This window comes from Telmatherina bonti (genome assembly GCF_933228915.1).
Source record: "Telmatherina bonti genome assembly, chromosome: 3".
Classification (NCBI taxonomy): domain Eukaryota; kingdom Metazoa; phylum Chordata; class Actinopteri; order Atheriniformes; family Telmatherinidae; genus Telmatherina; species Telmatherina bonti.
In genome coordinates, this window is record NC_136621.1 from 30,830,053 (window position 1) to 30,855,513 (window position 25,461).

General features: G+C 38.6%; 2 protein-coding genes across 2 annotated transcripts; both read left to right on the forward strand.

The window, feature by feature from the left end:
• Window positions 1-398: 398 nt before the first annotated feature.
• mogs (mannosyl-oligosaccharide glucosidase) lies at window positions 399-10,265 on the forward strand. Its single transcript, XM_079264641.1, has 5 exons — window positions 399-469; window positions 4,624-4,981; window positions 6,385-6,608; window positions 6,729-6,922; window positions 7,908-10,265. The coding sequence occupies exons 2-5, from the start codon at window positions 4,633-4,635 to the stop codon at window positions 9,676-9,678; spliced, it is 2,538 nt and encodes an 845-aa protein (XP_079120767.1). The 5' UTR covers window positions 399-469; window positions 4,624-4,632; the 3' UTR covers window positions 9,679-10,265.
• Window positions 10,266-20,457: 10,192 nt separating this feature from the next.
• Window positions 20,458-22,196, forward strand: LOC306774960 (uncharacterized protein; the record flags this gene model as incomplete). Its single annotated transcript, XM_079265153.1, has 2 exons — window positions 20,458-20,614; window positions 20,869-22,196. The coding sequence occupies 2 exons, from the start codon at window positions 20,458-20,460 to the stop codon at window positions 22,194-22,196; spliced, it is 1,485 nt and encodes a 494-aa protein (XP_079121279.1).
• Window positions 22,197-25,461: the final 3,265 nt, after the last annotated feature.

The following is a 25,461-nucleotide window of genomic DNA, read 5'->3' on the forward strand; positions in this document are numbered from 1 at the left end:
CCCATGAGGTGACATGTCTTCATCTATGGTACATTTTAATATGCCTGTATTAATTTGTATACCACGGCCCTATTGAGTCTACTTACATTTTTATAAGAAATGAGACGAAGCCAAGTTTTACATATGGCATTTTCTATTTTTTATTCGTTCTTTGCCTTACACTTGCCCACTGTTGTAGAAGATAATGTGCTGTCATTTTTGCAAACCTTTTTTAAATTTTATTTGAAACTCAAACAGATTTTATTTACTTAAATATGACATATTTCCTCATGTACTCGTGTTTAATTGCGTGAATGCTTTTCAGGCAATGTACATGAATCTTAGACGAATTGATTTGACAAGACTGTTGATGACGTCACTGCCGCACGCTGCGGAACAACGGACACGTCAGTGAAAAACTAGTAACCAGGAAGCAGCTAGGAAGCTTAGCAGAGGGTCATGAGCAGCTGAAACTCGGGTATTTCGACAGGTCTGTTACTAATTTGCTGAATGAACATTAAGCTAGAACTGCGAAACGGACGCATTTTACCTATTTCCCACCAAGCCAACTAAAAGCACACGTCTCGGTGGTTTGTTGCCATGGTAAAACTCTAGCATGAAGGCACGAGCGAGTAGCGTGAAACCTGAAATACAACGTTGCTTTGGCGGAAGGTTATGGGGAGTTTCTACTACCAACGTATTAAATATATCGATATAACAAATGGATCAACTGTCAAAGCCGTGCAATTAAAGTGTTAAAGTGTTCAACGAGGCAGTAGACATATATATTCCTACAATTTATCGTTCAAACGTCAACGTTAGCAAGAGCGTGTCTGTAGCCCAAAATCAGGAATCAGTTCATGTACATTATAAGGTTCTCAAAGCACACAAAATATGTGCTACAAACACTAGTAATAAGTGTATTTTCCCCTCCTGAGCCCTTTTTAAGACTGAAAAGGAATCAAAGCTGTGATTTGGAAGCACCAAAAGAAAAGTTGGAATGACTGATACAGTAGCTAAATATTTCTTTTTTGCTCAGAATTGATCTGCTTTTATTTTACAGTGACTTTATTTGTATATTCAAGACAGGACATCTTCAGATTTAAACACAAGTCTTATAGGTAAAAGATAACCATACAGCAAGCATTTTAATTTTTATTTTCAGTCAGTATTTGGTGATTGATGTGTGTGCCTTTACATAGTGTGTGTGTATATATATATATATATATATATATATATATATATATATATGTGTGTGTGTGTGTGTGTGTGTGTGTGTGTGTGTGTGTGTGTGTGTAATGTATGTGAGAGAAATACATGGTTGTATCAAAAATGTGATTTTTACAACATGCTTGTGTATGATGATGCAAAGAATATTAATGAGGTCCTTGAATAAGACATTGCTTTTCAACAACATGAAAAAGATGGAAAAAATGGTTGGTCAATAGTTTTTGATCCCACAATTTCCATGTTCTTTTGTGTACAAATGGAGAAACTTAAAGATCAATGTGTCTCTCCCAAGTAGCGGAGGACCAAAGATCTCTTGCAGCAAGACTTGAATTTCATAAGTGAAACTTCAATGCAACTGATAAAAGACCCTCTCTCAAAATGACTAAGTCTACCATCAGGAGAGAAAAATTGTTCCCTGGTGGACATTACTTAAGATCATATGCAAAAACCAGAAAGCTGCAGAAACTGATGAGATCAGACTGAAGTGCATTACAGTTGTTACTGCAAGAGGGAGTCATGCCAAAAGTGCTATATGTACAATGTATAATGTGGTGCTCACTTCAGTAAATACATATTACTACATATAATCATTAGGACTTTAGGGCAGGGCGACATGTCCTAAAAAAACAAAACAAAAAAAAAAACCAAACATATATATATATATATATATTTTTTTTTTTTTTTTTAATTCAATTTTTTTTTAAAAAACCAAATCGAATTTCTGATTTTACTCAATTACCTGTTAAGTTCACAGATTTAGAATAAAAGATAAATTAAAAATATCAAAAATGATTTTTTCAAAAATGCTTTTATGGCAGTCAGCCTAGGAGTTTACCTATATTTAAAGCGCAACTAAACAAGCTGTTAAACTAGCTTGTATAAAAAAACAAAAAACAGATTGCCGATGCTGCCACTGTGAACAATGAACATATAACACACAACATGTTTTCGCTGAGTGCTTTTCAACCGTGAGCTAGGTTTTAGGTTTTGAGCATACATTTAAGACTAGGCCTCACTTCACTTGTGTAACTTTATTCTAACGTAAAAAAAAAACTAATAAATTGATAAATAAAAGCGCCTCCTCTTGGAAGAAAAATAGTTACTCCTTTTAAAGTATTTTGACAATAAATAACCAAAACAATTTCCCACTTTGGGAATGAGGTAATAAAAATTAAAGTTTCACTTTTTTGGGAACAAGCTGTTCTTTGCTATCTGCCATGTTGATGTGATTGTGGGAAACCAACGGGAGTGTGCTGGCGTCACTATGAAACCCAAAAGGTGCTGGCAGGAAAAAAATAATTGCAATTTTCATTAAAAAAAAAAAAAAAAAAAAATCTTTATAAACAGCAAATTTAAATTAATCAATTAAATTGATTAGTCGCTCAGCCCTATAGGACTAACTTATTTTGGTTTGTATCAGGCCATTAATTTGGAAATATTAAAATTCTGAAGTCTTCATAAGCTTTAATAAACCACTGTACAAAGCTTTGTTAAAATGAGTGTACAGATTCACAATGCTAAAAGAAATTGCCGTTTAGAAATGCCAAACCACTTTTGAAGTAATTTAGGAAAACTGTCTCAGCTTGTACCTTGTCCAACAGAGAGCACATAATAGCTGATTTTTTCATCTGTAAAATATCTAAATGCATCTTTGTCACAAAAGGGAAAAAGACTGTTCTTTTCATATTATCAACATGTATGTGCAGAAAGAAATATTATAAAACACTGAATACATGCACATCTGTTGATACTGGCCCAACTGTTTCTTTTGTACAGTCATAAATTAACAAAATCTTTGTTCTTTTAAAACTAGTTTATTCAGTTGATTAAGTTTTGGTCAAAATGTAACTTTTTAGGGTAATTGTTTAAAAAAAAAAAAAAAAAAAAGAACAACAGTATTATGTAGAGAACCACAAGCCAGCCATATGGCAACTGGCTTTTACAATCTGTCAAACACTTTTGCTCTTACGTTGGAGAAGGTAAATCAGAGAAAGATACGATGGGAAATAAATTGTTTATTTAGTCTGAGCGAAGTAAGTTAACAGAGGTGAGAAAACAGTTTATTAAGAGCAATTAGCAACAGTGTGTAAATGTCTGAAATTTTTTTTAACAATTTAAGTGGTTAAATTTTTTTTAAGAGATGGTCTAGTTTGTTTCAGATAGTTTATTTTTCATTTAGATTTACAGAAAAAGTATAACTCTTGAATTTCTTACAGTTGCTATTAAAATACAGATTACTTTAGCTATTAAATGTAATCTTTGTTCTGCATTGAAAAATATTTTCTTGTAAAGAAAAGATATAAACCAATACCTGAACAGCTACAGTTTAATGTGAAGATGGTTAATGGCTTTCAGATGAAGTCAGACGGAGACGTAATGGCTTATCAATTGAAAACAAAACATTTTTGCATGTGTGTTTGTCATTCATAAATCACTCTAATTTGCTTTGGTTCTTTAGGTGTGACCATGTAAAAGTTGTAAAAGCTCCTTTCTACTGCTCTTAATTTTTTTTTGGTTAACCCTCCCTTCAAACTTTGGGAAAACTCAACTTTCAGCAACCTGTTCAAATTCAGAATTACAGCAGCTCAGTGCTTTGCACCATTGGCAATATTGACAGATGTATTTGAGATAAGAGATGAACGTGTCGGCAAGCACGGGCCTTTTAATCAGTTCTCCTCAACAGTGAAAAAGGAACAAAAAGGACAAACGTGTGAACAGTAAGACAGAATGAAAACATGTATCTTTTACAAATATCTTAACAATCAAATTGATTTATATACTAAATACATTAATTTAACAATATACTCAACCATAAAGTATTTGATCTACTTGTGCTTTAATTATATGGGACTAATATTGATCAACTTAATAATTTAGCTTCTTAGTTAGTTACAAGAATGCAGGAAACTAGAAAACAAAACAATCCAAAGAACAAATGTAGAAAAGCGTTGTTTGGAAATATTTGCACGATAAATGTATTAGTAACTCCAAGCATTCAGAGAGTGCAGACCTCTGCCGAACCATTGTGATTTTCTTTACCAATGATTGTGGCCATTACTTGTTATTTAGAAGCTTTAATGGCAAAGTTATCCTTATCCCTTCATAGCAAAGAGTCATTTAAAATTCGTGGTTTCAGGTGGTGATACCAGTTGCCCCCAAAATCGAATCACTTGTTCCTTGAATTTCATTTCTGAGATTTCCTCACAGTTTAAACAAAATCTATCCATTGATTTTTGAGTTATGTTGGTAACAGACAGACAGACAAACAAACGCTTCTGAAAACGTAACCTCTCCTCTGGCAGAGGTCTCTGAATTCTGAATTCAAAATTTTTGGAGTGCAAGTCTTTTGATGAAGCATTTAAAATGCATTGAAACTTCCTAAAATACATCCATTTCCTATTGTTTCCATTTCAGAAGGGCAGGATGGGCAGGCAGAGGAAGAGGGTGGTAATGGGCGAAGCTGCTCCACCGCCAAGGAAAGATGAGAAGCCCTCTGCATTGCACCGCAAGGAGAAGAAAAAGAAAGTTGATATTGGAAAGGTTTTTATCAACATCTCTATTGGCCTCTGCATTTTCAGCCTTATCTGGTTCTTTTATGCCCTCTACATGCGATCCGTTTTGTCCAAACGAGTGGTGACTCTGCACCCGTCCCCTTGTGTCCTGGATGCTAACAGCAGCAATCCAAAGGTTTCCCCACAACGGTTCTGGGGCTCATACAGACCTCAGGTCTACTTTGGCATGAAAACAAGGAGTCCCAGGTCAATTGTGACAGGTAGGTTCAGAGTCAAACTCAAGCATTTATCGTAGATCTTAATCGTGGTTTGTAATCTCTTGCACACAAGTATTTCTCCAATTTGTGTCTTATAAACCCTTTGTCAAGTTCAAATTTTGATTGTAGAAGATATAATAAAAAATTATATTTATGAGATATGGTTGTATTTCTGCACATACTCAGAAAATCAATAACTGGTACAAATACAATTTCCAATGCCAAGGTGATAGAATTTTACTGAAAGTAAACATTAACATCAGAGTAAATGCATTTTGATGTAAGTGACCATATAGTTAAGTACAGCTGAATAAAAACAGCTAGCCCTGTTTTTGGCCCCGTCGGTGGGCTGCTCTGATCCAAGGGGCATGCATTGACTTCTTTATGTGTAAGCATAGTGAGATCTCCAGGAGTATACATGTGCAACGTGTCGATATATGAGCAGCGATTTGCGTGCACTCAAGTCACTTTGTGATGTGGAAAGAAGTTACTAAAGGCTCAATAAGAGCTGTTGTGAATGTGCAGAGAACATGTAGTTTCTCTAATAATCTATTGACCATCATCAGTCGCCTAATAATGTAACAACAGTGAGAGATGAGTCTCTCACCACCACCACTGGTCCAGACTTGCATTGACTGAGTAAAACTCATGGAACTTCACTCAGGTGAAGATGTAAAACTGCAGACACATCTGACCTGGATTTTATTTTATTACTAGCAAAGCTTAGTTTGCTGTATCTGGTATTAATAGAAATAATAGATTGTAGCTTCATTTCTAACCCCCCTGTGCTTACAAGCATTCCTTACTACGATATAGCTATAACTTTTTTTTTTAATTTTGCTGATTTTCAGTATTCAAATAACTTTTTTTAACCTATAGAAATGATAGTTATGTTTTTGTTGTAAAAATAGCAAAACAGTCCATTATTAATATTTTCTTTTAATCTAACTTAAGTATATAAAATACCAACATGTCTCTTGTTGTTTTATCCCTGAGTTTTTGTTTGGTTTTTTTATGTGTTGTTGCACTATAGAGATCTGCAATGCTTCATTTTACTGGACAAGTGAAAGAGAACATAAAAGCCAGTCCACTTGTCTCATTGAAGTACATTTTAGTCTAAGTTCCTACGCCTATTTACCCTTGATGGCCAATCTTGTTAATTAATTGATAGCACAACATGCACAACATTTTCCATTACTGAGTAATCAACGCTTAAGTAAAGTAGGCACTACTCTGCTGCAAGCCCTGTTGGCAGGTTGCATAGTTCGTGTAGCCAGAGATGCCTTTATATCTGAAACTGTTTAGTAAATCCTGCTGTGTACTTTACAGGATGATTTTACAACTGTTGGAAGTCTGTATCCACCATGTTTATATCTATTTGTTGTCTTCTATTTTAATATCTACAGGGATGATGTGGATGCGTCAGTTTTCTGATTTCGATGTAAACCTAAGGCACACTTGTGAGCAGGGGGATCATTTGCAAGGGTATGGCTGGCAGATGCATGATGGACTCACTTTTGGTGTCCAAGAAATCCGCGATACTGATTTCATACTAACCACAGAGTTTGTTAAGAGGATGGGAGGGGATCATGGAGGGGACTGGACCTGGAGGATCACAGCCAAACAGCATGTGAGTTCTGCAGCATGTTTCGTCATGTAGCCATAAGAATCTTTTGAGTGCTTTTCTTCCCCATTTAACATATTTTTTAGATGGAATGGTATTTTTTTCCCTTGTGTCTTTACCCACCAGAGTTCTGCCCCCCAAGCACCAATCATATCCCTGATGCTTTATGCTGCAGCAGACACACAGGGCTCACTTCAGGCTCAGGTGGAAGAGAAAAGTCGACTTGCTTCTATAAGTGGTTTCTCAGAAGAGCTTGGAAAATTCAAGATCACCTTCAGAAAGCCTGTCACTGGGGAGGTATCCAGCACTAAATATGCCAGGTAATGCATGAATACAGACATAGATGAAACCAAGGACAAGGTAGCAAGAAGGAATGTAAAGCAGAAGGACTGCCAGTACTAACAGGGTTAAAGACGCACAGTAAAATAATCCTGCCAAAAAGACTTTGACTAATGAAACAATATTTGAATAACAGAATGCTATATTTTGCAGTCCTTTCAGTGGTTGTTATTAACCTTAAAAAGGAGAGGATATCATTATGTAACAGCCATGAACAGGGGCTATTTAAACAGAAGAAGATGCACGCAGACAGTTAAATTGTAATGTAACGCTGAATCAATATACCTCAGAAGATCTTCATATTAACCTGCCATTTTAAAGTCAGTCGGCGCTGTGTACATTATCAAATGTAGGGTGGTTGTATGTTACTTCTGGGGGTTGAAAGATAAACTACTAGATGGTGGCAGAAGATTATTTATGCTTTAAGTTTCATTGTGTATTTAAAATAGTGTATTTACTGTATAAGGAATGTAACTTCTGTAAAGCCAAAGAAAAGCAGAACCCCTGTATGCGGGTTCAGTCCTTCTGAAACAGCACAGGTTTCATTCAGTTGGTGAAGGCTTCATTCATTTGCAAAAAGATCTGTTGTCTTTATTTCTATCCAGTGTTTCGGGGCTATGCTAGCTTTCTTTTGGCAACATAGTACCTAGTTTGTGTACTAATTTTTCAGATTTTCAATTGAACATAGAGGAAAAGTGAAGCAAAAAAGAGGATGTACTGAAATATATGATAAGAACTATTAAGTGTTATTCTGATAAATATTTGCAAAGTAGTACTAATGTAGGTTAAGACAAAGCTGTGCTCTGGTCAGTTTCTTAAGTTTTACATCAACAGTAAAGCAGGAGACGACTAAAGCTAAGCTGCAGTATGTTGAGCATGTAAACACAGATAGGATCACTTATATATCAATGACTACAAACTTGGTTTTGTTGCAAAATGTTGTTAATACAAGGTTCTCATTTTCAGCTACAACTACCTTCAGACCGTTTCTCCTGGCTTGGAGAAGTTGACCGACATTGTAAAGCTCAGTCTGAACCGCAGACTTGTCTACAACCCTCCCTCTGGGGAGAAGAGGCATTACATCGCAGTAGACACGCACAAGCCCCCCCATCACCAAAACCAGCAGAAACCTACAGACACGAGGAAAGAAAGTGACTTTGTGGTGCATCAGGTGACTGTCCAGGCGCCCTTCCAGATTGAAGTTCTGTTTGAGTCTGGAAGCTTCTATGATCGCCCGAACCAACTGGTGGGATCTGTTATGACTCAGGAGCTGGAGAAAAGGAAAGCTGAGTTTAATGCAAAATTCGAGAGGAAGTTTGGGCTTGAGAGCAGAGGTTTTAGCCAGGGACATATTAAATTTGCCAAAGCAGCACTCAGCAATATGTTGGGTGGAATGGGTTACTTCTACGGGGAGTCAGTTGTACACTCAGTCTACAATGAATCCCCACTGCTGTACCCTGAAGGGGCTTTATTCACTGCTGTCCCGTCACGTTCGTTTTTCCCCAGAGGCTTCCTCTGGGATGAGGGTTTTCATCAGCTGCTGCTGAGTAAGTGGGATCCCCAGGTGACAAGAGAGGCGATAGCCCACTGGTTTGACCTTATGAATATGGAGGGCTGGATCCCCCGTGAGCAAATTCTCGGCGATGAAGCTCGCAGTAAAGTTCCAGCTGAATTTGTTGTTCAGCGTAATGAGAATGCAAACCCGCCTACTCTCTTCCTGGCTCTTCAGGAACTTATTGAACAGCTTTCTTCAAATCCTGAAGAGGAAGCATCACAACCAACCCTGCCTTTCCTCCGACGCCTCTTTCCCAGGCTGAAAACTTGGTTTGAATGGTACAACACCACTCAGAAGGGGCTCCTACCTAATTCTTATCGCTGGCGTGGCCGTGACAAGGACACCAATTTGTTCCTCAATCCCAAGACCTTAACCTCTGGGTTAGATGACTACCCACGGGCCTCACATCCCTCTGCAGATGAGCGGCATGTGGACTTACATTGCTGGATGGCCTTGTCTTCAGGCATCATGGCTAGCATAGCCCAACTTCTTGGTGAGCCCCATCAAGACTACAAACTATCACATGATGTGCTCAGTGACAACAACCTGCTCAATGAGCTCCACTGGTCCGACCAACTCCATGCTTTCAGTGACTACGGCAACCACACACAAGCTGTGTCTTTGCAGCAGGAGAAAGTGTATGTACCTCATGGACAGCCCCGTAATCAGTTCCCTGTGGCACGTCTCGTCCGCTCTGTCCGCAGAGCCCCGAAGCCACAGTATGTCAACGCTTTGGGTTATGTCAGTTTGTTTCCGTTTTTACTGCAAATCCTCCAACCAGACTCACCCAAACTAGAGCACATCTTCCGAGACATGAGAGACTCCAGTAAGTTGTGGACACCCTATGGCCTGCGTTCTCTCTCTAAGGCTGACCCCCTGTATATGAAACGAAATACAGAACATGATGCCCCCTATTGGAGGGGGCCAGTATGGATTAACATCAATTACTTGACAGTCAAGGCCCTCCACCACTACAGCAACACAGAAGGGCCATACCAAGAGAAGGCAGCTGTACTTTATGAGGAACTCAGGACTAACCTTATCAATAATGTTTATAGACAGTATGTTGAAACAGGGTATATCTGGGAACAGTACAATGACAGCACTGGCAGGGGCCAAGGAAGCCATCCGTTCACTGGCTGGTCTGCTCTGACAGTACTGATGATGGCTGAGCAGTATTGATACTATTGATTTGATCTTAATAATGAAACTCTGGCCTTTCATTTATATGGATGTGATTGAAGCAACATAGACCTTTAAATGATAAAAAAAAAAAAAAAAATAGTCTGGCTGACTACAGGGACAAATTGCATGTAAAATCACATTTCCTCATAACAACCTTAATTAAAATAACAAGTGCAGCTGCCCGTTTTTGTTTTATTTTGAACACAGTTCTGTGAAGTGTTGTCATTGCACACTGTTTTATCAAAATGAGAAATATTTTCATGAAATTCTCATTTATCTGTCTCTGTGCTTCATTACTCTTGGATATGGAAAATGAGGACAGATGATTATGCCTGTTTAAAATGCAGAACTGTTTAGCTAAAAGAGGATTTGGACTAAATCAGGGCAGTTCGTTAAATTAATTAGATGTTTACAAGGTTTTTTTGTGGTTATTTAAGTTGTGCTTTCACTTCACAGATAAATGCCATTATCTGTAATTGTGCCAATTTCTTATATGTCTGTGACAGCATTTTTCTTCTGTCTTAATGACTGATAATGTTATTTAATTCTTTAATCACAGTATTTAAAAGATAAGAATAACAACAAAAAAAAGGTGTCCAGTCTTATTAAACATTTCCAAAGTTCCATCCTTTAATGGCAGAAATTATGGTTTTGACTGGCAGGGAAAGCAACAATGACTGTTAAATTTGATTTGTTTTGTCAACAACAATAAATGGTTTGAATATATTTTTTTCTCAGGTGTATTTATTTTGGAGATATTTCTGTTAAAAGTGTCAAAAGTTTTCTTGTTGCTACGTCTTGACATTTTCTGTCTCTGAGCTTCAAATCAACCTTAGTTCTCATGATACTCTCTTACGCTTGTATGAGTTGCAACATAGAGGTCTTACTTAAATGCAGTTTTAAAATTAAACTAAAATCATTTTTCTTTTATGTGAATCAGCTGTAATTGGAAAATTAAGTCTACATTACAACATGATGGCTTCAATAAAACTTAAACATGCAATACAGTTAATACATGTCGCATTAAACACAACATACCAGGAGTGAACATAGTAAATAGGCCTGGGTGGTTTCTTATTGTGTGCAAATATTTAAATCATTTTATTAAGTTCTTATTGGCTGTATATAATTTTCAACCATAACTTATTCAACATGTTTTTCATTTCTGACTAGAAGTGGTTATCATTTCAAAATTATGCAACTCCCAAAAAGTTAAGCATGTTTGCAAGAATGTAGAGCATTAAAGTAGAATTATGTAGTTAATTCCATAAAACTGGTTTATTGAAACAAGAACAGTTGTGGGTAATCGACGGAATAAAATATAAGTGTCTTAATAATTTGTTATGCTTTAGATGTCTTGGCCCGATGATGGCATAATGTAGAAAGTACAATAAAAAGGACTGTTTAAATAGAAGATGTCAGTGAGACTGAACAGGTAGTGGTCGATTCATGGTCATGGTTCACTGATAATCAGGAAATCTTTTTGCACTCCACTTGTTTAAGAACAGCATGTTATGCAATAAGTACATTGACATTGAGTATTTGTAAATGTGTAATCAGAAGTTTAGAAAAAGTCAAATCAAGTTCACCTGCAAAGGTTCTTGTGCGTCTTAAGAACATTTTGGTATTGTACAAAAACCTGATTATTCCTAACTTCTATAGTAGTGTAGTGATTAGTGACTGGTGAGATTTGTAGTTCATATAAACAACTTTCTGCTTTGACTTCTGTGTTGACATAATATCTATTTAGCTGGTAATTTAAAGAATTAAAGCTACATTCAATAAATCCTCGTGTGTAATCCAGATGTTGCCATTTCAGTTATCCAAAGCAAACAGCAGCTTCAACACTGACCTTAAGTACAACAGCCTGATGATTTTTTTTTTTTTCCTTTCTTCAAATGGCACATTGAAGGCCTCCAGCTGACGTCAATTTCTTTCTTTTTTCCTTTTTTTTTTTTTTTCTTGGTTGGTTTCCATGGAGCACTGTTGTTGTGAGGGTTTGGTGCTTAATTACCCCTCATCAAAAGGCATGGAATACATTGATGGCAAACTCTTTTCACTCCTTGACATATGCTGGTGGGCATTTACAAATTGAGGCGTACAGTCACAATGTTCTTATTAATACTTCACCAGCAAATATGAAACACCGATAGTGAGAGCACAGGCTCTGGCTCTCTGTTTGTGTACATGACCACTGGGTTCCAGCCTGTAGACTTTCATGAATCCTTTGAATGGGTTAGATGTGCAGTTGTATAGTTGAAGACTTAGCATGGTGCTGTAAGGTTGCATGGCTATAAATAGTTCCTCTATCAGTTAGCAGAACAGCAGGTACGCTGTGAAGCAGCACATTGGTGCTTTTGCCAAACGTCTTGTTTTCCACAGTATCAGTTTTCTATGCACAATAAGTGCAGATTCTGTTCTAAAATAACATAACTGAGCTTGTTAATGCTTGTGTTCAGCTTCTTACTTTCATTTTTATGACATTCATTTGGACTTCTTGTAGATCCCAAAAGCTGGTACATGCTATTTCAGTGGGAAACATCTGATTTTGGGCAAAGCTGGAGGAGATTCCAGCTCATCATTTAACCCTTTGATCTGCTATCGCAGATTACACTATCGAGGGATTTTGGACGCAGATGAGCCATATCCTTTTTCTTTTGTTGCTTCTCTCAGAGGAAATGGATTCCACATCCCCTCATTGCAACTACAGATGAAAATGCATTATTTCTTTGAAGAGTGTGGACAATCTGTGACTAAAGCACTCACTGCGCAATCCATCCCCCTCACCCCAGACCCTTTTTTCATAGTGAGATGGGATAATAGCCAAACAGCATCAGAGCTAACTAATGTGACTGCATAATAAACAGATGAGTCAGTATTCATTTGCATTTCATGTCATCCCTTCCCAACCATATCAAACCCTCTATATGCGAAATATATTTAGTTATTGATTTGACCTATGAGTCCTGTAATCATGGAGTAAATACAATGTCCAGAATGCTGCTCTTAAGGACTAAAATAGTTGTTTTCCCTTTTTTCTTTAAATAAAAGAAAATCATCATTCATATTATCATAGCAATTATAAAGTTGACTGATAGTGCCCTCTTCCCATCCCTCCTCCCAATCCAATTGCACTGACTACTGCATTGAATGTAATTACTGGGAAGAAATGCTAGAGGGAGCTAATTAATAAGGTATTTGTGAGTGGAAAAGTGCCTTTTTCAATACAGCTTAGCTATCATTTTACTTACAATGGAGAGCTACTTAGAATTAAAGCAGTATAAGTGGATAATTATGCTAATGGATCAATTTGGATTTAAGATATGTTGGCAGGCTGTATTTCTACATGATCACTGTGCGAGCATTAAACCATTGCGGTGGCTCTCACACAGCTTCTGTGCATATGTAGGCTTGTGTATTCATATCCTCTCACTGTAGGTGTCAGGTTTTTTTGTCCTAAGGCCACATCATGATATGCGTGTGTGTGTGAGTGTGAATGCTTTGTCTTCTGACACAACTTTTCAACTCCTATACAAATAATCAGAGCTTCTGGGGTTACTGGTTGTGAACTTGTGCATCATGTGACGTGAGCGTGTGTCATTTTTTTTCTTCTCTTTTTTTGTGCTTGTGTACTCCTCAAGCCTCGTGGCTATCAGCTATTTAATGGCTCAGGTTTTGTGAGCTCATTGCCTTTTAATGCTGTTTGTGGAACTCCAGCTTTGACATCACTGACCTCGCAGCACAGCGTAGCAGCATTTGTTTTCACAAAGGTATCAAAAGCAACAAGCCTTCCTCCATCTTATACTGTTGCCATGAGCAATATGATCCACACTGTGCTAATTGTTGTTTATACTTACACTGCTGTAAAATTTGCTCCAGGATCCAACATCTTCAGCTCTGTGTACTCTGCCTTTGGCCTCTAGAAGCTTAATGTTTAGTAACAAACTTGCCTCAGCCAACATAGGTCTATGTATGTTATGTAAGGCCCACTATAAATAGGTTCACCCGGGATCTTTTGTCTTTACCTGATTCGCTCTTAGCCCAACAGTTTTTATTTCTGGAGTGAGCTGTGGAAGGTAGTGCAATGTAGAGCTGGCCGTTTCCATAGTTACTTTTGTTAGCTGCGCGCTCTTAACATTCTTCATCTGCTTCCTCACATGTCTACTGTTGGCTATTTGTTTGAATCACTTGCATTGCATATCCAAATAATGAGCGCATGTACATCAATAAAGCAGTGACAGAAACAATGCTTTCTAATTAATAACATATCTTTTCATGAACATTGTGGTGTCACTCAATAGGAGAAAGACTAACGAAGACAAATCAATGTAGGTACAGATGAGTCAGACCTGAATATATAGATCTATTACTTTCTGTTGGTCAAAAATATGTACAATTATTGTCCATGTTGTGTGATAATGATTCTGTCTTAGATGTTATTGAGCTTCAGACTGACTGGATTGCTGATTCTGATTGTTATTTCTTAATGTAAATTACCTAGATATTTGCATTTTAACTGTTTACCGTTGTACTTTTTCTGATTGAAGCAATCCTTCAGTTTGAATGAGTTGTGCAGACACTAAAGCTGTAAAATATATATAATAAAAACCAGGGTTGTTTTCTGCTGATTTCTCTTTGAAATTTGCAGGCGGTTAGGTAACACCAGGTGCAGTAGCTGGATCAGACCCAGAAACTGGACTGTCAGTGCTACAAGCATGGATTCAAAAGAGAAGAGGGCAAGGTGGGAGCCATGTGAGCACAGTGTGTGTGTGTGGAGGAGTCTGGGGGCATGGTTAAAGAAATGCTGGGGCATTCTGCAATCACGATCGGAGCGCTGAATGTGATTCTCACCCATCCCTGTTGTAGAACCAAAGAGTACAAGCGGCTGGGGACCGAAGTGGGCGAGTGTGAAGGTATTTTTGGATCACACGGGAAACCTGCCACACCAACAGCAGCAGCATCGGGGCCTGGTACCGGGCTTCCCTAACCCACTCCCACTCTTAGAGGAAGAGCAGGAGAGAGATGTTCCTTCAATAGAAGAACCACGCTTCCGCTGCTTTTATTTTTCTTATTCATGCTATTTTCCTTTCAATTGCCCAGCGTTTGAATGATGATGTAGTATATATAACCATGCAGAGCCCAACCTGACAGAGAGATGGAGAGAGAGAGAGAGAGAGAGAGAGAAAGAGACAGAGAGAGAGAGAGGAGAGAGAGAAAATAACGAACTTGGCAGCTGAGGCGAGTATCTTGTATTTATAGAAAGTCGTGTTTCCGGCAGAGGTTTCGGCGGTTTTAGCACTCCCAATCCATTTTTGCGGTGTCTTACAGGCCCTATTGTATTCAGCTTGAGATTGAAGATGTTCCCTCATCTTACGCCTTGGGGGGGAGATTTGACTGTGAGACATGTCAGAATTTGTTTTGGGGGGAGGCAGATGGATTTCTCCAGCTCTGTTCAGGCCTAGCTTCCTAGCTTTCGCAGGATTGATCCAAAAAATGTATTTTGCAAACCATTAGTCAAAAGTACAACGCAACACTGGAGGCTAAATGTAAATGTGTGTGTTGTATGATATATATTGATCTCATATGGATGCTGGTAAGGCAGAAGACTGTCTTACTCTTCTCCACATAATTTCTTTTGTATTTGTCTTGTACAGTATTTTGTGTATAACCTCTCCTGATCATGGTGGGTTTGAAGTGCTTTTTCATTTGAACAGCAACGACAGCCTCTGCATCTCAGTGGATTTCCTGGTATGGATCAGGTTCTTCTATTATTTACTCTCAAACAGTGTGGGCTGCATAGTTGGTTGACTTGATGCCAAGGCATGGAGTTATTCAGCTGCAACATTGCTGCACATCAAATTATTTATTGTGGCAATAACTACAAGTACAACATTAGTCTTATTTTGTGACAGCAGGTCTTATTATTGTTGAAAATCTTAAGTAAAAACGGAAAACTGGCAGGATCCAACTGATATGATCCACCAATGAGCTGACTTGATGAGAAGTCTATCTCGCTAGGCTCACTGCAGAGCTTTGCAATACCAACATTACACTGTGTGCACATTTCATTCTGAGGCATGTGTCAGGTCTGTCTGAAGCATAATTTATTATCTTGTTAACTCTAAAAATGTATTTTTATTTTGATTTTTTTTGTGTGTTTTAAAGGAAGCAACTAAGTTTCTTAGTAGTACTGGTTTATTTTGCCTTCTTGTCAATAAAGCAAAGAGGAACTTTCTCCTATTATACTAACGAGCACTGAAGAAGTCCCATTACAAGCCATGATATAAAAATATAGAACAGGTTTGCTGTCCACCATATCATGTCTCACAGGGCAGTCACTCCTTATTGCCTCTTCAACTTTATCAGGCACCCAATGGCAAAGAAAAACTCCCACTCTCTGTCCAGAACTGAACTTGGAAATAACATGGCCAGTGGGTTACATACACTGTGTGATGAAAAGTAGTTGCCTTTCTTTGTGGCACAAAGATTTCCAATCATCTCAGTCTTTGAAAACATTATTTTTTTCTGCCAACATTTCTTACCAAGTGGTTTATCCTGTAAACTTCTGCTATTCTGGATTCCTAGTTTATGGTAATATTACCTTGAAATTGATCAAATACAGTAATCCAATAACATTTTGTGGAAGAATATACCCTTTCAGTTCAACGACTATATGCATCAAGGCATAACAAGAAGAAAAAACACACATAAACCAAACTTATACACTTATTTATAATTCATTTAATAACCAGCTGCTGGTGATCAATTTCACTTGACTAATTAAAAAAAAGAAGAACAACCAAGATCTTAAACTTTCAAACAAGGATCACCAACTCTTAACATCTTGAGCTAGTGTCCTGCAGGCTTTTTTTTTTATGTTCCCTGCAATGACTCACCTGACTCAAATAAAGGGTCATAAAGATCTTGTGCTGAATTTGATAACAAGGTATTGGGGAACTATTCAATTCAAACCAGGAGTGTTGCAGTAAACACTGAAAGCTTACAGGCCACTGGCCCAAAAGGTCCTGGGTTTGTGATCCCTACTCTACAGGCTTCAGTTTGAAAGCTAAATAGAAAAGGTCATGATTATACAATTAGGAAAGCACTGAAGAGTATGGTTCTCTAAAAAGAGCATGGTAGCACAAAAATTTAATTTGCATCTGAACTATAAGACTTTTGGAACAATTTCCTCTTGACAGGCAAAACCAAATGTTTGGTCATACTGCACAAAACCGTGCTTTTGTTGAAAGCCAAACATGTATACCAATGCAAATGCACCATGCAAACACCCAAACACAATGGTGGACCTATGATGATTTCAGTTTATTTTGCACCATGGGACGTAAACACCTTGCAATCATGTACACCAAATCTTTCTATTCAAATATAAGGACAAATCCCATATCTACAACCAAGGATAGATAGATAGATAGATAGATAGATAGATAGATAGATAGATAGATAGATAGATAGATAGATAGATAGATAGATAGATAGATAGATAGATAGATAGATGGATGGATGGATGGATGGATGGATGGATGGATGGATGGATGGATGGATGGATGGATGGATGGATGGATAGATAGATAGATAGATAGATAGATAGATAGATAGATAGACAGATAGACAGACAGACAGACAGACAGACAGACAGACAGACAGATTGAGCTAATTTTACGTCACATTTCATTTATACTGCACTGAAACTACTCATTCACTAAAAGAGCTTAGATGTCCTTTCATTAAAGCAATGTTTAATCTTTTTTCAATGTCCGACACTGTGAACCTCTTTTAAAGTCAAAGTCTTGTTAAAACGTGGAAGCGGCTCGACATTCTTTCCCTACCCATCAAGCTGTTCCCTAAGAAACAGGAGCGTTTTGTCTCTTAATGCTCAAATGTGACACAATAAAACAAGGGCTTTCATTTAACTTTCACAGGTATGGCGTTACCCCGTGCTATAATGTCAGTAAGTGCTAACATTACGTAAATCCATTACTTAGTCCCTGTGCTGTGGCATTTTGTGGAGGAGAGAGGTTAGCCACATTGCAGTTATCATAACAGCATCCCATGATCCGAACTCTGTGTGATCAGATTGGTTTTAATAGACTCTGGATCACTTGGAGGCAGTTCCTCAAAGCTAAACATCTCTGGGGCTAGAATTAGAGTGCATGGCTGAGGTGAAAACCATTTGTTCCGGAGAATGTCACTGCTGCAGTGAAAGAGCTTATATGCTATTATCATACTTTGCCTTAAAAAGATGACAGGGTAGCAACTTGGAGATCCTTTTGATACATTTCCCGCTGCTCAGTATTAATGGAAATAGCATCAAATTTGAGGAATTTAGTTTGAAATGGTTATTTATTGCATCTTATAATCTTTGTGCATTGCCACTGTAGCAGACACTGTATCTTTTCTTCCATTTAGCCCTTAATCTTAATTTTATTTTAACCCTCAGTTTATCTTTCTGATAACAAAGCGTACTCAGGTGCCATTCAAATGAAGTAAGATTTGAGCTCACAGGAACCATTTTAGATGAGTTCAAAATTTGAGAAAATAGTCTATCTACAAGTGTGAAGAGAAATGAATGATTTGGGTTTTGTAACATTTCTGCGACTGTATACTTGTTCATTCTTGTTAAAGGTCTCATGCTTTTGTCAGAGGTCCATTCAGAAGAGATTTCTCTTTCCCTTAGACATACATAGTTATAAATGCATGTGTATGTATTTACTTGCAAAGCCTTGGAGAGCCCCAAACTATTCGGTATGTAAAAAATATTGTATACGGTGACTGCTGGAGCTGTCTGGAGCTTGTATATTTATATCACTGTGGTAACAATTAGTAGAGCAAAGAAGACTGAAATCAATCCATGAATATTGTAATACTTTTATTACAACATGGTGTTCAAACCATTCAGCACCTGCTCATTTTGTACGAACGGGATCCCTTTGCTTTCTTTCTGCAGACAGAAAATGCTCCACATGATGAAAGGTAAAATCCTGTTTTGTAGTTATGTGTGCATATAATTTCACGTGGACCTCTGCGGCTTGAATGGATTTAATGCAGAGTAAAAAACAATTCAACTGAGTCTAGAGCGACAGCAACTATTCAGAGTGAAGTAAAAAGAAAAGGGTCTGTGTCTCGCTGGTTCACGTGTGATTACACGGCTGAATGCGGCACCGTCGCTATCCATGGTGCTGAACCTCCAGCCGGTGCCAGAGGTCTGCTGCACACGGCAACGTCCTATGAAAGAGTATCGACTTTTTGTAATAGGAAGTGTGACCACGGAGTGCACCCAGCAACAGATGCAAAAAGAAAGGGAAAAAATGCTTTGGGGGTTGAAATGTCATGTGAACAGTTGGGTTCAACCACTGAACACCTCAGGGGTGTTATCGACTCCCTTCCATGCTTTTAAAGGCCAAGGGTTCGTTCGGACTGGGCTTTGCAGTTACACGGCCTGATCGTGAAAGCCACAACAATTTCCAGAGCCACCTCGAGAGGAAATGAGAAAGTGAATTTAGGCAGTGGACTAACTGCCAGACAGCAGGGGGGAAAAAAAGACCAAAACCTTGCAGTCTGGCTGAGCTATGAGGAGATAAAAGAGGAACTGTAGAGAGAGACATTGGCTGTCTTTGACTATAACTTGTTTGAACTGTTTTTTTTTTCTTTTTTTTTTTCCAAATGTATTTAAAGATCTTTATTTGTGGACTTCTAAAGACACTTTTATACAGGGAAGCATATTAGAGTAACTTCAAGTATTACAATTGTATGATTATTTTTATTTCTTTTTTTCTTTTACAATTGACTTAGTTTTAATTGGCTTTTGTTTCTTCTCAAGTCGTACATAAACATCGCCATTAGGTTTTCAAAGTTCAGGTTTTTCCAAATTATTCCTTATTTTTCTTGTTAGGCTGGGAGATATTTAGGCTTAATGGGCAAAATAATGAATAAATATTTATTGTATAAGCCCATAAGTATTTATGCACCTATAGAGATTTGTTTTAATGATGCTAAAAACTTGTCAAAATATTAATTTGACTCTGTTTAGATTACATAAAGCCTGGTGGAACAAAGCAGAATAAAACATTTTTACGTAGTTCATAAAAATGCTGCGAATTGGCATTTCTTTTTACATTTCCTTAATTACAGAAAATTGATCAGGTTAGTTTGAGCAGTGCTGTTCTCATGTAATGCGCGTGGAGATAGACTACGTAGTTTCACGTGACACTTTGAGTGGTAGACTGTTGGAGATTGTACCAAACATTACAACTTCTTTCCTTTCATACTGTTTGGTTTGAACTGGCTAATCTTTATTATAGAGATGAATATGAACCAGCACTGGTTGGCACTTGTTGCAACGTCAGGATCCGACTCTCCTGTATGAGAAAAAAGGAGGATGTTTTGGGAGGGGAAGGGGGAAGGGGACTCCGTCATATCCTCTGTCCATATATGGGCATGAAGTTTACACGCAGCGGGGAATCCTCTCACTGGAGCTGATGAATGGGGAGGAGGGCCGAGGGAGCTGCCAAAGTGTATATAAGGAGAGAAAGGGGAAGTCGCTGATGTGAAATCCACAGCAAGCAAATACCTACCGAGGAGCAGAGACGAGAAGGAATACCTTTATTTGCTTTTTTTTTATTATTCATTTTGGCAAAGACCACCTTGGATCATTTGTTGAAAACCATCACAAGAAAACGGTCATCTGCATAATTTGTTTACCCCTTCTCCCCCCCTTTTTTTTTTCCTTGAGAGTTACGGACTTCTAAGTGCATCATTATGTTGAATAACATGGATTTGAATGCGAAAGATTCTTTTTATCCACAATTTGAGAATTGCAACAGTTCTTCCTTGGGAATGGAAAACAGTGTGCGAAAAGATAACCAGGAGGTGTATATGGAAGCGGAGCGGGGGGTACCTGCCCAGTTTGGCCACGGTGAGTTGGCATGTTTGCACAGTCGATTAATCTGCATGCACGAAGGTATAGATTTTCTAATGCGAGCATTGCAGGACAGATATGACACTTTCTGTGTAGTTAGATTTAAATGGAGGAAATCAGAAAAAACAAATTTCGCATGTTTATGTAACGCAGATGTGTTTCCATCCTCCATCCTTTTCATTTAACTGGGCTTTCTTTTTTTTTTTGCCACTCGCGGTGACAAAGTTCTCTCTCCTTTTCTAATTTAACAGAAGGAACTCCTGCAACCCTCAAAACCGAGGCTTCCAACTCAGAATTTGCCTTTAACCCATGCGAGTGTCCAAAGGAAACCTACACTCCCTCCTCGCTCGCCTACTCCGGCAGTTTCTATGTTGAGGCATCTCAGGGAGCGCCGTGCAGCACCGAAACACTCCTCAATATGATCACTGAGATCGTGGGTATATCTACAGTGCCACTTTCTGAAGTGCAACAGAGTGGCAACAGTCGGGAAACTTATCCATCACCTGCGCCCCTGGAAAGCAGTAATGGGAATTTTGGAGACTCTACCGTCAAGAGGCAATCGTACACCTGCCCAGTAACGAATCCTTCAGTGTATTCTCCGGAGCAGACGTGCCCTGGGTATACGGAGGATCAGGCTGGTAGCCAGGCCCAAGACCCCTCCACTTCCCAGCTGAGCTTCAGTTCCCCAGGAGCTCCAAACCAGAAAAAGGCTGAACCAAAGTCAGAGGCCGCTTCATTCCCCGTTGTGGTCAAGAATGAGTTTGAAAGCAGCTGCTACGAGTGGGGGGCATTTAATAAGTCTGACTGTTTGGAGACGAGTTTCCAGACAGAGACCTTTCCGATGTCAAGTGATTTCCCCCCTGACCAGCAAATGGATGTAAAGGACCTTTTAGACACGTTCCCACCAATTTGTCCCAACCCAGAGATGGAGTTTAAAGTGGAGGGGGGTATCAAGCAGGAACCATGTTTCTCTGACACCTGTTCCCAGAGCTATTCCAGTCCCCTGTACAACAATTACCTCCAAGCACCGCCGGTAGGACTCCCCAACATGAAGCCCTTCCCCGAGCCCCCGCAGCCGTCTAATCAGTGCGATACTTTATACACATCACCAGCTTTACCGAGCACCATAGACTCCATCCTGTATTCTTCCTTGTTGCCTGATTCTTTTCCACAAACTTACAGCAACCGCGCAACGAAGCCCCCCAGGGCCAGAAAGAGCCCCGCTACCTCGAACGGCCCAGCCAAAGAAAAACCCTTCACCTGCCCCATGGAGAGCTGTGACAGGCGCTTCTCGCGCTCGGATGAGCTCAACCGGCACATCCGCATCCACACAGGCCACAAACCTTTCCAGTGCCGCATCTGTTTGCGCAGTTTCAGCCGTAGCGATCACCTTACCACCCATACCAGGACTCACACGGGGGAGAAGCCGTTTTCCTGCGACGTGTGCGGCAAACGGTTCGCGCGCAGCGACGAGAGAAAACGGCACGGACGCGTACATCTGAAACAGAAGGAGAAAATGGAAATTAAGCCACAGGTGAGCACCAGCACATGGCCATTCACTCTCCCCGAGGGGATATGAAGGCGAGGCTGTGTGCTCACACACAAATAAACGAGGCCTATTGGGATCTTTCCGTCTTGGAAGATAAGCCAGCTGACAAGAAGTTAATGTCTGAGTTGGGTTTTTTTTGCCTGGCAAGCCAATGCCTGACTTCAGAGGTGAGGCGAGAAAGAGTTTGTGAGAAGAGAAAGAAAAGGAGGACTGCTTCTACCTTATTGCCTGTTGCTGCTGACTTTATGCAACCACGCATAAGTTGTAAAAGTCGTCGGAGAGCTCAACAGTGACTTGATGCTGTTACTTTGAGTGGAGCCTAACCCCTGTCCGCATTGCATGACTGCTGTTCAGCACCACTTTATTTGGACAGCTCCGACCTCCATTCGCCTCTGAGCATGAATGGATTGCACTTAAAGATTATTATTATTATTATCTCAATTTAAGATTCTTATTTTCTGCTTTTAGCATTCTTAGAGCAATGGTTTGGACTATGTTTCTTAAAATGCATGTTTATGTCAGGTTCTTTTCTTCCTTTAACTGGAATATCAACCACTGTCAAGGTTCTCCTTTGCGTCACAGTGAAGGCTTTTCTTTTTCTTTTTTTTAAATTTATTTATTTTTTATTTTTTACATGAATGTAGGCTAACATATTTCTGGCTTTGACCATAAAGCTGTCCATCTTTGATCAGTTTGTGTTTGTTTATCCTCTTATCATTTTGCTGTTAGTGTTTTTGTCATTGGTCTTTGTGTTGTGTTACAATTGTTTGGATTATTACAGTTGTGAAAGATATATCATAAATGGGAAATAAATATATTTGTATTACTGTACTTCTTTGTATTTTTATAGATAACTGTATATTTTACAATGGTGATATTCTGACGTCCTTTCTAAGGTGAAATGTATTCTCAACCATTAATAATGTCTTGGTTTTTTGAGGGCTATTGTTTAGTAACACAATATTTTAAGTGTGACAATTTGATATTGAAAGCATTTTCGTAAGTCATCCCATTGTTGGTATGATGAGAATTGTTTCATTGAATTGTAGATCTAGATTTAAAAAGGGAATGTACTCTTGTTGTGGTACAGATTTTCAACAACATTTCTTTTACAGTTTGTACAGAAGTATGTTAAACTGAGCTAGAAATACTAGCAAATCATATAAATATTGCTTTTAAGTAATCAGGTAGCACACATTGCTGCGAGTTTCTGTAGACTTTACCTTGGAGATGAAAGACTTTTGACTTCTGGTATGTTTTGCTGGAGGTAGAAATGTTCACTTTAAAGAAAAAAAACAAACAAAAAAAGAAGAAGAAAGTTGAGCTTGGTGAAATGATCACCAACATGGTATTACACAAAAAAGGAAAAAAAAAAGTATTTAACTTGCCTTAAGTTATATTAACTGTTCAAGTAAAGATTTTGTACATAGACAGTTTCTACAATACTTTAAATTAATATTGATGTTGTTATTTTTATGAAAAGTTTATGAATAAAATAAACATTTTCTGAAAGCTGCAAGTTTCTTGTGTGTGGTCTCAAATGATCAAATTGGCTATTTTCCCTTTTCCTGGCTTTATCCAGTCTGTGTTACACAGCACTAAGACCCCCCATCAGAGTGCTGAAATGAGTGTGTCAATTCTCAAAATACACATTCTAACAGGCCACCTGTGGCATTGGACTGTCGCTGTAACATTAGACATCACAGTCCTGCTTGTGAGTCACAAGGGTAAAATGTATTAAAGTTGTTCCTTTTACATTTTTCTCATGATCTAAACGTTGAGATTCACACCACGAGTGGATTGGTTATGTATTTAAACAAGGCATTATTGTACCACACTACGGCGATGATAATCTGAGTCTCTCCGTTTTATTCATTCCTTTGTTCCTTCACTGGTCCATTTTTTTTTACAACAAAAAGAGTTTAATTTCCATTTGCTGAACATGAATCACTTCATTTTCTTTCCTTCAAAAGATCTTGAAAGTGAAGTCTCCTCGTATCAACGCTGCCCTTGCATTGTACCCTTGTAAATGCAGTTAATGATCTCATGCTTTCAAACCTTTTTACTAGACTGAAAAAAAAATGAATGACAAAAATCAGTGTGAGCTCTTGCTCCTTTTGCCGGAGGTTAAAATCTTTTTCGCCACTGTATGTCACTTGAGAGGGAACAACAAAACTGCACTGCTTTTTCATGTGATATTATAGAAATCATTTTAACAGTTTGCAATTAATGTTTACGTTTGCAAACAAAGCTGTTTTTAGACTGTTCCCTTTTAACTTAAAGCGGGGCCCCAGTTGCTCTTTTTGGACTCTATCTTGTTTTACAATGGCATGTTTTAAAATCTGTTGTTGCCAGTCATCAAGTCATGTATAAGAGGGACTCCATGGTGGTACATTGGACATGCATGTGCCCATGACGCAGTGGGCTGGCAGAACAGTACATTGCTTGCCCACAGCAGTGCGTAAGTGCCTGCGTTGTCTGTAGCTGACAAACATACTGTACCAGTGTGAAAATGCAAGCTGCCACATGGAGCACTGTGAATAGTATGTACCCGTCCTCTCCAAACTATCACTCACCCTCTCTTTCAATAGCACAGAGCCTCACCATCATCATCAATACATGCTCCCTTATCTATATTATTTTAGCAGCAAACACTGTCCAGCTCTAGATGGATGAGATTTTGAATTGCAGTGATGTGCAGTCACAGTGACCATTATCCACACACTTGAAGACTGAAGAGTTATTGAACTCTGGCTACTGATGGAATTTCTGCAATTGTGGATTTGTAAGCTCAAATTCACATTTGCATACAGTAAATGGTCTTAAATGTATCTACAATCATGGGGATATGCTTGCAACAGTGCTGTGTTTACTGAATATGTTTACCATGTTGGAAACCTTCCTAACTGGAGCCTTGATAGAGACAAAAGACATAAATCACTTTTTTTTTTCCTGCTGCATGACATTTATGTTTTTTGTTGCTCCTGTAGATATGCAAAATAGCTGAAGCCATTAAGTAATTGTGCAGGGCGGGCACTGAGAACCATGCTTTCTAAGAGCAGGGATCACTGTGAATGGTGGCATATCAAGTCCATTAAATCTTTGCCAGGGCATTACTAATGCAAATATGTTAAGATTAGAACTGTTACGTTGGACTGGTTATTCAAAAGCGGTCTGTCTGTATGACTAACATTTTCCATATGGAACCAACCAAGAAGAGTCAATTTACGTCTGTACTGTCTGGTCCAATTAATTTACGGTGAAGGATCACTTCAGGATAAATCAACTGGACTAT